The sequence below is a fragment of the Salmo salar genome, chromosome ssa01 (genome assembly GCF_905237065.1).
Source record: "Salmo salar chromosome ssa01, Ssal_v3.1, whole genome shotgun sequence".
In the NCBI taxonomy this organism is placed as follows: Eukaryota; Metazoa; Chordata; class Actinopteri; order Salmoniformes; family Salmonidae; genus Salmo; species Salmo salar.
Genome location: NC_059442.1, coordinates 151,210,438 through 151,221,254, shown reverse-complemented (window position 1 = coordinate 151,221,254; position 10,817 = coordinate 151,210,438). Strand labels below are relative to the sequence as shown.

Below are 10,817 nucleotides of genomic sequence, written 5' to 3'. Positions count from 1 at the left end.
GTTTGAACCAATCACTTGTGTTGTGACAAGGTAAGGGTGGCATACAGAAGATAGCCCTATTTGGTAAAAGACCATGTAAATATTATGGCAAGAACAGCTCAAATAAGCAAAGAGAAACAACAGTCCATCATTACTTTAAGACATGAAGGTGTAACGCCCTGGCCATAGAGAGGGGTTATTGTTCTTTATTTTGGTTAGGCCAGGGTGTTACATTGGGTGGGCGTTCTATGTTCATTTTTCTATGTTTTTGTATTTCTTTATTTTGGGCCGTGTGTGTGTGTGTGTGTGTGTGTGTGTGTGTGTGTGTGTGTGTGTGTGTGTGGCTCCCAATCAGGCACAGCTGTAGTTCGTTGTTGCTGATTGGGAGTCACACATAAGTAGCCTGTTTTTCCTTTGGGGTTTTGTGGGTGATTGTTTCTGTTTAGAGTATTTCCTAACAGGACTGTTTGGCTGTCGTCTTTTGTTCATTTTTGTAGTGTTCTCTTTTCAATTAAAATTCTAATGATGAACACATCCTCCGCTGCATCTTGGTCTTTCTCTAACAACGGCCGTTACAGAAGGTCAGTCAATCCAGAAATGTAAAGAACTTTGAACGTTTCTTCAAGTGCATGTGCAAAAACCGTCATGCGCTGTGATGAAACTGGCTCTCATGAAGACCACCACAGGAAAGGAAGACCCAGAGTTATCTCTGTGGCAGAGGATACATTCATTAGAGTTACCAGCCTCAGAAATTGAAGCCCAAATAAATGCTTCACAGAGTTCAAGTAACAGACACATCTCAACATCAACTGTTCAGAGGAGACTGAGTGAATCAGGCCTTCATGGTCGAATTGCTGCAAAGAAACCACTACTAAAGGACACCAATAATAAGAAGAGACTTGCTTGGGCCAAGAAATACAAGCAATGGACATTAGACCGGTGGAAATGTGTCCTTTGGTCTGATGAGTCCAAATTTGAGATTTTTGGTTCCAACCGCTGTGTCTTTGTGAGATGCAGAGTAGTTGAACGGATGATCTCCGCATGTATGATTCCCACCGTGAAGCATGGAGAAGGAGGTGTGATGGTGTGGGGGTGCTTTGCTGATGACACTGTCTGTGATTTATTTAGAATTCAAGGCAGACTTAACCAGCATGGCTACCTGTCACAACTTCCGCCGAAGTCGGCCCCTCTCCTTGTTCGGGCGGCGTTCAGCGGTCGACGTCACCGGCTTTTTAGTCACCACCGATCCATGTTTCCCTTTTCGTTTTGTTTTGTCTTGATTACACACACCTGGTTTCAATTCCCTTATTATGTTCCTTATTTAACCCTCTGGCTTTCCTTTCTGTTTTGTCCGTGATTGTTCGTTGTTAGTGGTTGTTGGTGTTTCTCCTCACACTGTTATTTTGCTGTTGGAGATTTTGCTTGTGTTTTTCGGTAAACAAGACTGTTTTCACTCAAACCTGTGTCCTGCGCCTGACTCCGCTACGTCTCCAAACCAAAAGCGTTACACTACCACAGCATTCTGCAGCGATACGCCATTCCATTTGGTTTGCTCTGAGTGGGACTATCATTTGTTTTCTAACAGGACAATGACACAACACACCTCCAGGCTTTGTAAGGGTTATTTGACCAAGAAGGAGAGTGATGGAGTGCCGCATCAGATGACCTTGCCTCCACAATCACCCGACCTCAACCCAATTGAGATGGTTTGGAATGAGTTGGACCGCAGAGTGAAGGAAAAGCAAGCAACAAGTGCTCAGCATATGTGGGAACTCCTTCAAGACAGTTGGAAAAGCATTCCAGCTAAAGCTGGTTGAGAGAATGCCAAGAGTGTGCAAAGCAGTCATCAAGGCAAAGACCTTGTGAAGATGCTGGAGGAAACAGGTCCATAAGTATCTATATCCACAGTAAAACGAGTCCTATATCGACATAACCTGAAATGCCGTTCAGCAAGGAAGAAGCCACTGCTCCAAAACCACCATAAAAAAAGCCAGACTACGGTTTGCAACATCACATGGGGACAAAGATAGTACTTTTTGGAGAAATGCCCTCTGGTCTGATGAAACAAAAATAGAACTGTTTGGCTAAAATGGCCATTGTTGTGTTTGGAGGAAAAAGGGGGAGGCTTGCAAGCCAACGAACGCCATCCCAACCGTTAAGCACGGGGGTGGCAGCATCCTGTTGTGAGGGTGCTTTGCTGCAGGAGAGACTGGTGCACTTCACAAAATAGATGGCATCATGAGGATGGAAAATTATGTGGATATATTAAAGCAACATCTCAAGACATCAGTCAGGAAGTTAAAGCTTGGTTGCAAATGGGTCTTCCAAATGGGCAATGACCCCAAACAGACTTCCAAAGTTGTGGCAAAATGGCTTAAGGACAACAAAGTCAAGGTATTGGAATGGCCATCACAATGCCCTGACCTCAACCCTATAGAAAATTTGTTGGCAGAACTGAAAAAGCATGTGTGAGCAAGGAGGCCTAGAAAACCTGATTCAGTTACACCAGCTCTGTCAGGAGGAATGGGCCAAAATTCACCCAACTCATTGTGGGAAGCTTGTGGAAGGCTAGCTGAAACGTTTGACCCAAGTTAAACATTTTAAAGGCAATGCTACCAAATACTAATTGAGTGTATGTAAACTTCTGACCCACTGGGAATGTGATGAAAGAAATACAAGCTGAAATAAATCATTCTCTCTACTATTATTCGGACATTTCACAATCTTGAAATAAAGTGGTGATCCTAACTGACATAAGACAGGGAATTTTTATTAGGATAAAATGTCATCAATTGTAAAAAACTGAGTTAAATGTTTTTTTGCTAAAGTGTATGTAAACTTCCGACTTCAACTCTATCTATCTATCTATCTATCTATCTATCTATCTATCTATCTATCTATCTATCTATCTATCTATCTATCTATCTATCTATCTATCTATCTATCTATCTATCTATCTATCTATCTATCTATCTATCTATCTATCTATCTATCTATCTGTCTATCTGTCTATCTGTCTATCTATCTACAGTGCCTTCAGAAAGTATTCACACCACTTGACTTGTTCAAAATGTTGTGTTACAGCCTGAAATGGATTACATTTAGAAATGTCACTTGCCTACACAAAACAAAAAGCAGACATTGAATATCCCTTTGAGCATGGTGAAGTTATTAATTATACTTTGGATAGTGTATCAATACACCCAATCACTACAAAGATACAGGCGCCCTTCCTAACTCACTTGCCGAAGAGGAAGGAAACTGCTCAGGGAAACTGTTATAGAGTTTAATGGCTGTGATATGAGAAAACTGAGGATGGATCAACAACATTGTAGTTACTCCAAAATGCTAACCTAATTGACAGAGTGATAAGAATAAAATATTCCAAAACATGCATCCTGTTTGCAAAAAGGCACTAAAGTAATATTCGAAAAAAATGTGGCAAACAAATATACTGTCCTGAATACGAAGTGTTATGTTTGGGGCAAATCCTACACATAATATCACTGAGTACCACTCTTCATATTTTCAAGCATGGTGGTGGCTGCATCATGTTATGAGTATGCTTGTCATTGGCAAGGACTAGAGAGTTTTTTAGGATAAAATGAACAGAATAGAGCAAAACACAGGTAAAATCCTAGAGGAAAATCTGGTTCAATCTGCTTTCCAACAGACACTGGGATACAAATTCACCTTTCAGCAGGACAATAACCTAAAACACAAGGCCAAATATACACTGGAGTTTCTTACCAAGACAACATCGAATGTTCCTGAATGGCCTAGTTGTAGTTTTGACTTAAATTGACTTGAAAATCTATGGCAAGATTTGAAAATGTCTATCTAGTGATGATAAACAAACAACTTGACAGAGCTTGAAGAATTTTTTTAATAATGTGGAAATATTCTACAATTCAGGTGTGCAAGGCACTTTGAGACTTACCCAGAAAGACTCACAGCTGTAATCACCGTCAAAGGTGATTCTAACATGTATTGACTCAGGGGGTTGAATACTTACAGTTGTGTTATGGATGGGACAATGCTGGGGGAAAAGGCCCAAAAAACAATACAGACAACTCCTTCATCAAACACTGTTTCATGACGCATCAGTGACATGGAAGGAGATGTTTTGAAACAATTACTGCTTCGCATACAAGCCAATGAATTATATGCGTTACAACCAGATGTGTCAACAGATGTGGCGGGCCTGGCACAGCTCCTGGCACAGTTGAAGTCAGAAGTTTACATACACCTTAGCCAAATACATTTAAACTCAGTTTTTCACAATTCCTGACATTTAATCCAAGTAAAAAAAAATCCCTGTTTTAGGGCAGCTAGGATCACCACTTTATTTTAAGATTGTGAAATGTCAGAATAATAGTAGAGAGAATGATTTATTTCAGCTTTTATTTCTTTCATCACATTCCCAGTGGGTCAGAATTAGTATTTGGTAGCATTGCCTTTAAATTGTTTAACTTGGCTCAAACGTTTTGGGTAGCCTTCCACAAGCTTCCCACAATAGGTTGGCTGAATTTTGGCCCATTCCTCCTGACAGAGCTGGTGTAACTGAGTCAGGTTTGTATGCCTCCTTGCTCACACACGCTTTTTCAGTTCTGCCCACAGATGTTCTATGGGATTGAGGTCAGGGCTTTGTGATGGCCACTCCAACACCTTGACTTTGTTGTCCTTAAGCCATTTTGCCACAACTTTGGAAGTCTGCTTGGGGTCACTGTCCATTTGGAAGACCCATTTGCAACCAAGCTTTAACTTCCTGACTGATGTCTTGAGATGTTGCTTCAATATATCCACATCATTTTCTATCCTCATGATGCCATCTATTTTGTGAAGTGCACCAGTCCCTCCTGCAGCAAAGCACCCCCACAACATGATGCTGCCACGTCATCATTTTCTGGAATTTTCCAAGCTGTTTAAAGGCACAGTCAACTTAGTTTATGTAGACTTCTGACCCACTGGAATTGTGATACAGTGAATTATAAGTGAAATAATCTGTCTGTAAACAATTGTTGGAAAAATGACTGTGTCATGCACAAAGTAGATGTCCTAACCGACTTGCCAAAACTATAGTTTGTTAACAAGAAATTTGTGGTGTGGTTGAAAATCGAGTTTTAATGACTCCAACTTAAATGTATGTAAACTTCCGACTTCAACTGTATGTAATCAAGATATATTAGTGTTTTCTTTTTTCATATATTCTTTTTACAAATGTTAGAATCTTTCTTCCACTTTGACAGAGTATTTTGAGTAGATTGTTGACAAAAAAATGACAATTCAATTCATTTTAATCCCACTTTATAGCACAACAAAATGTGGAAAAATTCAAGGGGTGTGAATACTTTCTGAAGGCACTGTATCTATCTATCTAAATTAATTAATTAACCAATCAAACAAACAAACAATCAATCAATCTTTCAAGGATCACGATGCCCACAACATTGAAAAAGTAATCTTTATTCTTAAAACCATAACTTCATGATCATTGACCTATACAATGGAGGGACCTGTACTTGATTGGACAATGTGTGTAGAACATGAACATTTTCCATAAAGACCAGTGGTGAGGGGGTAGAGAGAGACGGGGAGATGGGGGGTAAGGAAAGAGGAGAAAGAAGAGAATAGTAAAGAGGAGAAAAGACAAGGATTAAGGCTTTGTCAGTGTCCTACTATTTCTCCTCTCTCTTCCTTTTCTCCATCTCATCCTCCTTTAACACCCTTTTCTGTGTTTTACAATGCTGTGTGATACTGTCTGTATATTAGCATTATATCCATGTAAAACATGTGTGGGAGACAGACAGACAGTGCTGTGAGACATTATCACCTGGTTACATATCCTTTACATCTTCTCCGATAATCATTAGAATAAAAAAATATGAATAGTGATCATAACTTTATTCATAAACTACTTTTCACACATTGTGCTTGGAACTGCATAGAAGAAGAAGAAGAAACGGAGTAAATCAGTCATGGCTATACCATGTAAAGTTTTTCCTGTTAGAGTAAGAGAAAGACAAGAGAGAAACACTGTGTGTGTGTGTGTGTGTGTCTGTGTGTACGTGTCTGCGTGTGTGTGTGTGTCTGTACATGAGTGCATGCATATGTGTCTGCGTGTGTGTGCATGCAGCTGCATGTGAATGTGTTAGAGGATTAACTCCTTGCTCCCTTCAGGTCTATGCATTCCTGTTCTCTATATGCTGCTATAGTTTACAGGCCCAGCGCACTAACAGAGGGGGAAAGTGCCATTGTCAGGGCTTTCCATTGACAGTAAAGTGCTTACAGGCAGCACAGGGGAGGGGGGGGGTTCTGGGTGATGCGATGACCTGGGGTGCTTTGGTCCAGATCAACTCTGATGACGCTTGAGTTTTTATTGTCCTGCGAGCCCCGGCGTTCGGCCCTTGCCAGGGTATAAAAGCTAGGGCTCTGCACTGAGGGGGCCAGCACGAGCCAGCCTACCCCACACGGCACTACAAGCTGTACACGCAGGTAAGGACACACCCCACCCACACACACAATCCACAGCGGCAAACAGTACACAAGGGCCCACTCCTCTCAGCCTACAATGCCTGGGTGTGTCACCCTCGAGCGGGGCAGAGCCCCTAACAGAGGCCCAGGCCTCAGGGCCTACATGAGGCACTCAGACCCCAGGCTGGATTGCTACATTGGATGGTTACTTTCTTATTGGGGATTCTGATCCATCCTATGGAAGTGTGTGGCCTCTGTGTCTTGCCTCAGTTATTTACAAAAATAAAATAGTAACACACAATCAACACACATTCACTCTGTAGTAAGAACATATATACCACACCTTTACCTGATTGTGTTTTGACTGTTTTTACATGTATTTCTCCTTGTCCCTCTTTCTCTCAATCTCTCTCTCTACCTCCCCCTCCATTCTCTCTTTCCCTCTCTTTACTTGCATCTCTATCCTCCTCACTCGCCCTCTTTCTGTCAATCCACTCTTTTACTGTCTCTGCCTGCTCCACCCTCTCTTTCCTCTGACATCCCTCTCCTCTCCCTGTCCCCTCTCTCCAATCCCTCCATCCTTTCCTTGCCCCCTCTCTTCCCACACTCCTCTCTCCATTCCCTCCCTCCATTGTACCCCTTCTCCCTCCATACTTTCCATCCCCCTCCCGCTCTCTGTCAGAATCTCCTGATCCCTCACCATGTCTCAGACCGCCAAGTCCGCCTCCAGTCAGGGCACTGATGCCAAGGACAAGGGAGGCCCCGCCCCCGCTGCCACCAGCAAGGCCACCAAGACCGGAGACCCTGGCATGGGAAACTTCAAAGTGAGTCACCACATCTCCATTATATATAGACACAGCCCACTTGGCACAGGAGCTGGATTCAAATTGTAACTGCAGAAAAAAAGAGTAATGTCCACCCATTGTGTGGGAGCAGCAAACAGACTAAAGTTAGCCATTTGCCTTTAGCCTTTATTTGAGCAGGGTTAATTGACTATGGATAGAGCATTATACAGGAGGTTTGTTGTGGTCAGTGGGTCTTAAGATGACCCCAGACATCTTACGGCCTTCACAGCAGTACAGGGGGCTTTGGGTTTAGTGGAAGGAAGCTCCTGTCCAGGTAGTCAGAGTGATAATGGAGCTTTCTAACTGATTGATAGATTGAGTTACTGTAATTACCAGCCCCAACTATAAAGGGCTCTGAGTCCTACAGTAGTTACATACCTGCAGTAATAAAAGGCACCATATTCATTCTAATTCTATGGTAAAATGGCAAAAAAAGAATACAATACTTCTGGAAGAAGGACAGTGTCTCACCCTTGACCTCTCCCGTTGATGATGTCATCTAACCTCTGACCCCTGCAGATCATGCTGTTCGACCAGGAGAACTTCCAGGGCAGAATGATGGAGATCCAGAACGAGTGCATGAACGTGTGTGACCGCGGCATGGAGAGAGTGCGCAGTATCATCGTTGAGTGCGGCCCGTAAGTGGACACATACACCTACAGGGAAAGATCACACACACACACACACACACACACACACACACACACACACACACACACACACACACACACCTATAGGGTATGATTACACAATCAGTAAGCTCCACTATATTCTATTCCAAAACACAAGAACATTTTAACATCTGAGATCAAACACTGATCCTGTACTTTTTCACAGTTCTTCACAATCATTTCATCCTGTCTTCTAATCCCTCTCTCCCCCATCTCCCCCTTGTGCCCCCCCTGTCCCTGGTGGCCCCCCCTCTCCAGCTTTGTTGCCTTTGAGCAGACTAACTTCCGTGGGGAGATGTTCATCTTGGAGAAGGGAGAGTACCCTCGCTGGGATACCTGGAGCAACTCTTACCGTAGCGACTGCCTCATGTCCCTCAGACCCATCCGCATGGTGAGGGACACACACACACACACACACACACACACACACACACACACACACACACACACACACACACACACACACACACACATGCCAAACACACACACATGCCAAACACACACACAAACACACTCTCACATTTTCACACACACACACACACACACACATTCCCAACATGACAATGACAAAGGAGTTTGCTAAAGCAAAAACATCTGGTGACCAGGGCTAATACAGTAGCTAGTGGAATTAACCTCCAACACTGTACCCTGACATTCTCTCTCCTTCCTTCCCTTCCTTCCCTCTCTCCCTCCTTCCCTCAACAGGACAGCATGGAGCACAAGATCTGTCTGTTTGAGCTCTCCGACTTCAAGGGCAATAAGATGGAGATCCAGGAGGATGACGTGCCCACCCTCTGGGCGCACGGCTTCACTGACAGGGTGGGCAGCGTGAGGGTGCCCGGCGGAGTGTGAGTACACACACACACACACACACACACACACACACACACACACACACACACACACACACACACACACACATGCACTCATCCTTATACACACACACCACATTTATATTTATATGTATCACAGCAGTAGGGCTACTCTGCTGCTGAGAACCTGGTTAAATAAACTGACAAATCATCAGCTATATCAGTGATAAAGCTCATATCTGCAGGAGAAGCTAGAAATAGAGTAGTAATACATTAGTATAGTGACATATGGCCCAGAGCCTGAGGCAGAGCTGCAGGTCCCTTGCCGTGTGCCTACAACATGAGGCCTTGTGGGAAGTGTCACTCTATAAAGGGAAGTATTCAGTCAGTCATGGGGAGGACTGGGTCATGTTTGTGTGTCATAAAATATCAAAAGGTACATTTATGACTGTAGAACTCCATTATATGACTTCATTTTAATCCAAAAACACCCTAGAAATACTATAAATCTAAATATACTGTAACTAAACTAAACTGACCCTCTCTCTCTCCTCCTCTCTCCAGGTGGGTGGGTTACCAGTACCCCGGATACAGAGGCTACCAGTACCTGTTTGAGTGTGGTGACTACAGACACTACAACGAGTTCTGTGCCTTCCAGCCCCAGATCCAGTCCATGCGTCGCGTCAGGGACATGCAGTTCCATCAGCGTGGTTGCTTCAACCTCACTTCCGCCAGCAAGTGAGTGACCTCTGGTGGACGGACGCTGTAACTGCAGCCAGCTAGCCCTCCCTCACTCAACCCCCCCAACCGGCGCTTTTTATTTCTCCAACCCTATCCCACCTTTCCTTCCCTTCACCCACCCTCATCCCTCCATCCTAAAGGGATAGAATGACAGCATCGTACCAACTGGAACAACCTAAATGACTTTTTATGATGCCAAAAAATAAACATGTTTTGAAAAACCTGAACTCCTTTTGCCTGGACTACTTTTATTCAGAGCCTGTGGCAACATTTTTACCACAGCATTTTGTGCTTCACTGTCTTTCTCGCTCTGTTTGTTATTCACTGTTTCTTTCTCTGTTTCTTTCTCTCTCTTCCCTTATGTCTATCTGACTGCTTTCTCCCAATGTTTTTGTCTCTCTCTTCCTTCTGTCCCTCTCCTCTCCATCTGTCCTGTTAGACTGAGAAAGGACCATCTGATTAGTGAGGGGTTAAAGGTTGAACACAGCCCCTCGCACCACTGACAGACAGCACAGTCCCCCTGTCTCTAAGCTATAGATTGAACAGTTTAAATTATTATTACCTAACCATGAGGATGCATGTAGATAAAGCTTGTATAAGGTTATTCAATGGGACCTTGAAATGTGTTTCCTATCTAGAGCTATGAAGTAGGAGTTATGGTCAGTTTATAACAAAAAGCTAAATGTGACAACAATGAGGGATTTAAAATATTCACCTTTGAGTTTTGGCCAATGGTCCCATAAAATGACCAAAGAAAAAGATGTAGACATGATAAATATCATTAAAATAGGAAAATTATCAAATGAGCTCATTTTAGGTTACAACAGAGCATCCCTTTGTTTTAACATCAGCCAGTTCTGCACATAAGGCTGCCGCTATACTGATGTAAATATGTAGCTAAATAATGCTGATAAGAAATGTAGGCTACCTCACCTTCTTGACCTACCCTAACTTAATCCAGTTGACTCTCCAATAGGAAAAATGTGTTTCTGCTTGCTCCCTCAGAACAACAGATCTATACATGCTTTATTTCAAAGGTATATTGTATCCATTCCTTATGTCACAACTTACTGGAATACATTTGTCAATAATATCTGTTGGAAAAAAGTCTGGTTATTGCCACACAAATACCTGCTTGTTAACAATGTCAAACAGGTCTCTTTCAGAATGATCCTTAAGTATTACCCTGTGAATCATTACCTGAAGAAACTCAAAAAATACATTAACATAAACTGTACATTTTGTGTTGAGCATCCAGAAACAGTTTTGCATTTATTTTGGCATTGTCTACATGT

At 42.8% G+C, this 10,817-nt stretch overlaps 1 protein-coding gene across 1 annotated transcript; it reads left to right on the top strand.

Annotated features, from left to right (window-relative positions):
- The first annotated feature begins 6,315 nt into the window (after positions 1 to 6,315).
- On the top strand, positions 6,316 to 9,749 carry LOC106568277 (beta-crystallin B1). Its single transcript, XM_045692209.1, has 6 exons — positions 6,316 to 6,474; positions 7,136 to 7,277; positions 7,818 to 7,936; positions 8,228 to 8,360; positions 8,675 to 8,817; positions 9,346 to 9,749. The coding sequence occupies exons 2-6, from the start codon at positions 7,155 to 7,157 to the stop codon at positions 9,521 to 9,523; spliced, it is 696 nt and encodes a 231-aa protein (XP_045548165.1). The 5' UTR covers positions 6,316 to 6,474; positions 7,136 to 7,154; the 3' UTR covers positions 9,524 to 9,749.
- The last annotated feature ends 1,068 nt before the right edge of the window (positions 9,750 to 10,817 follow it).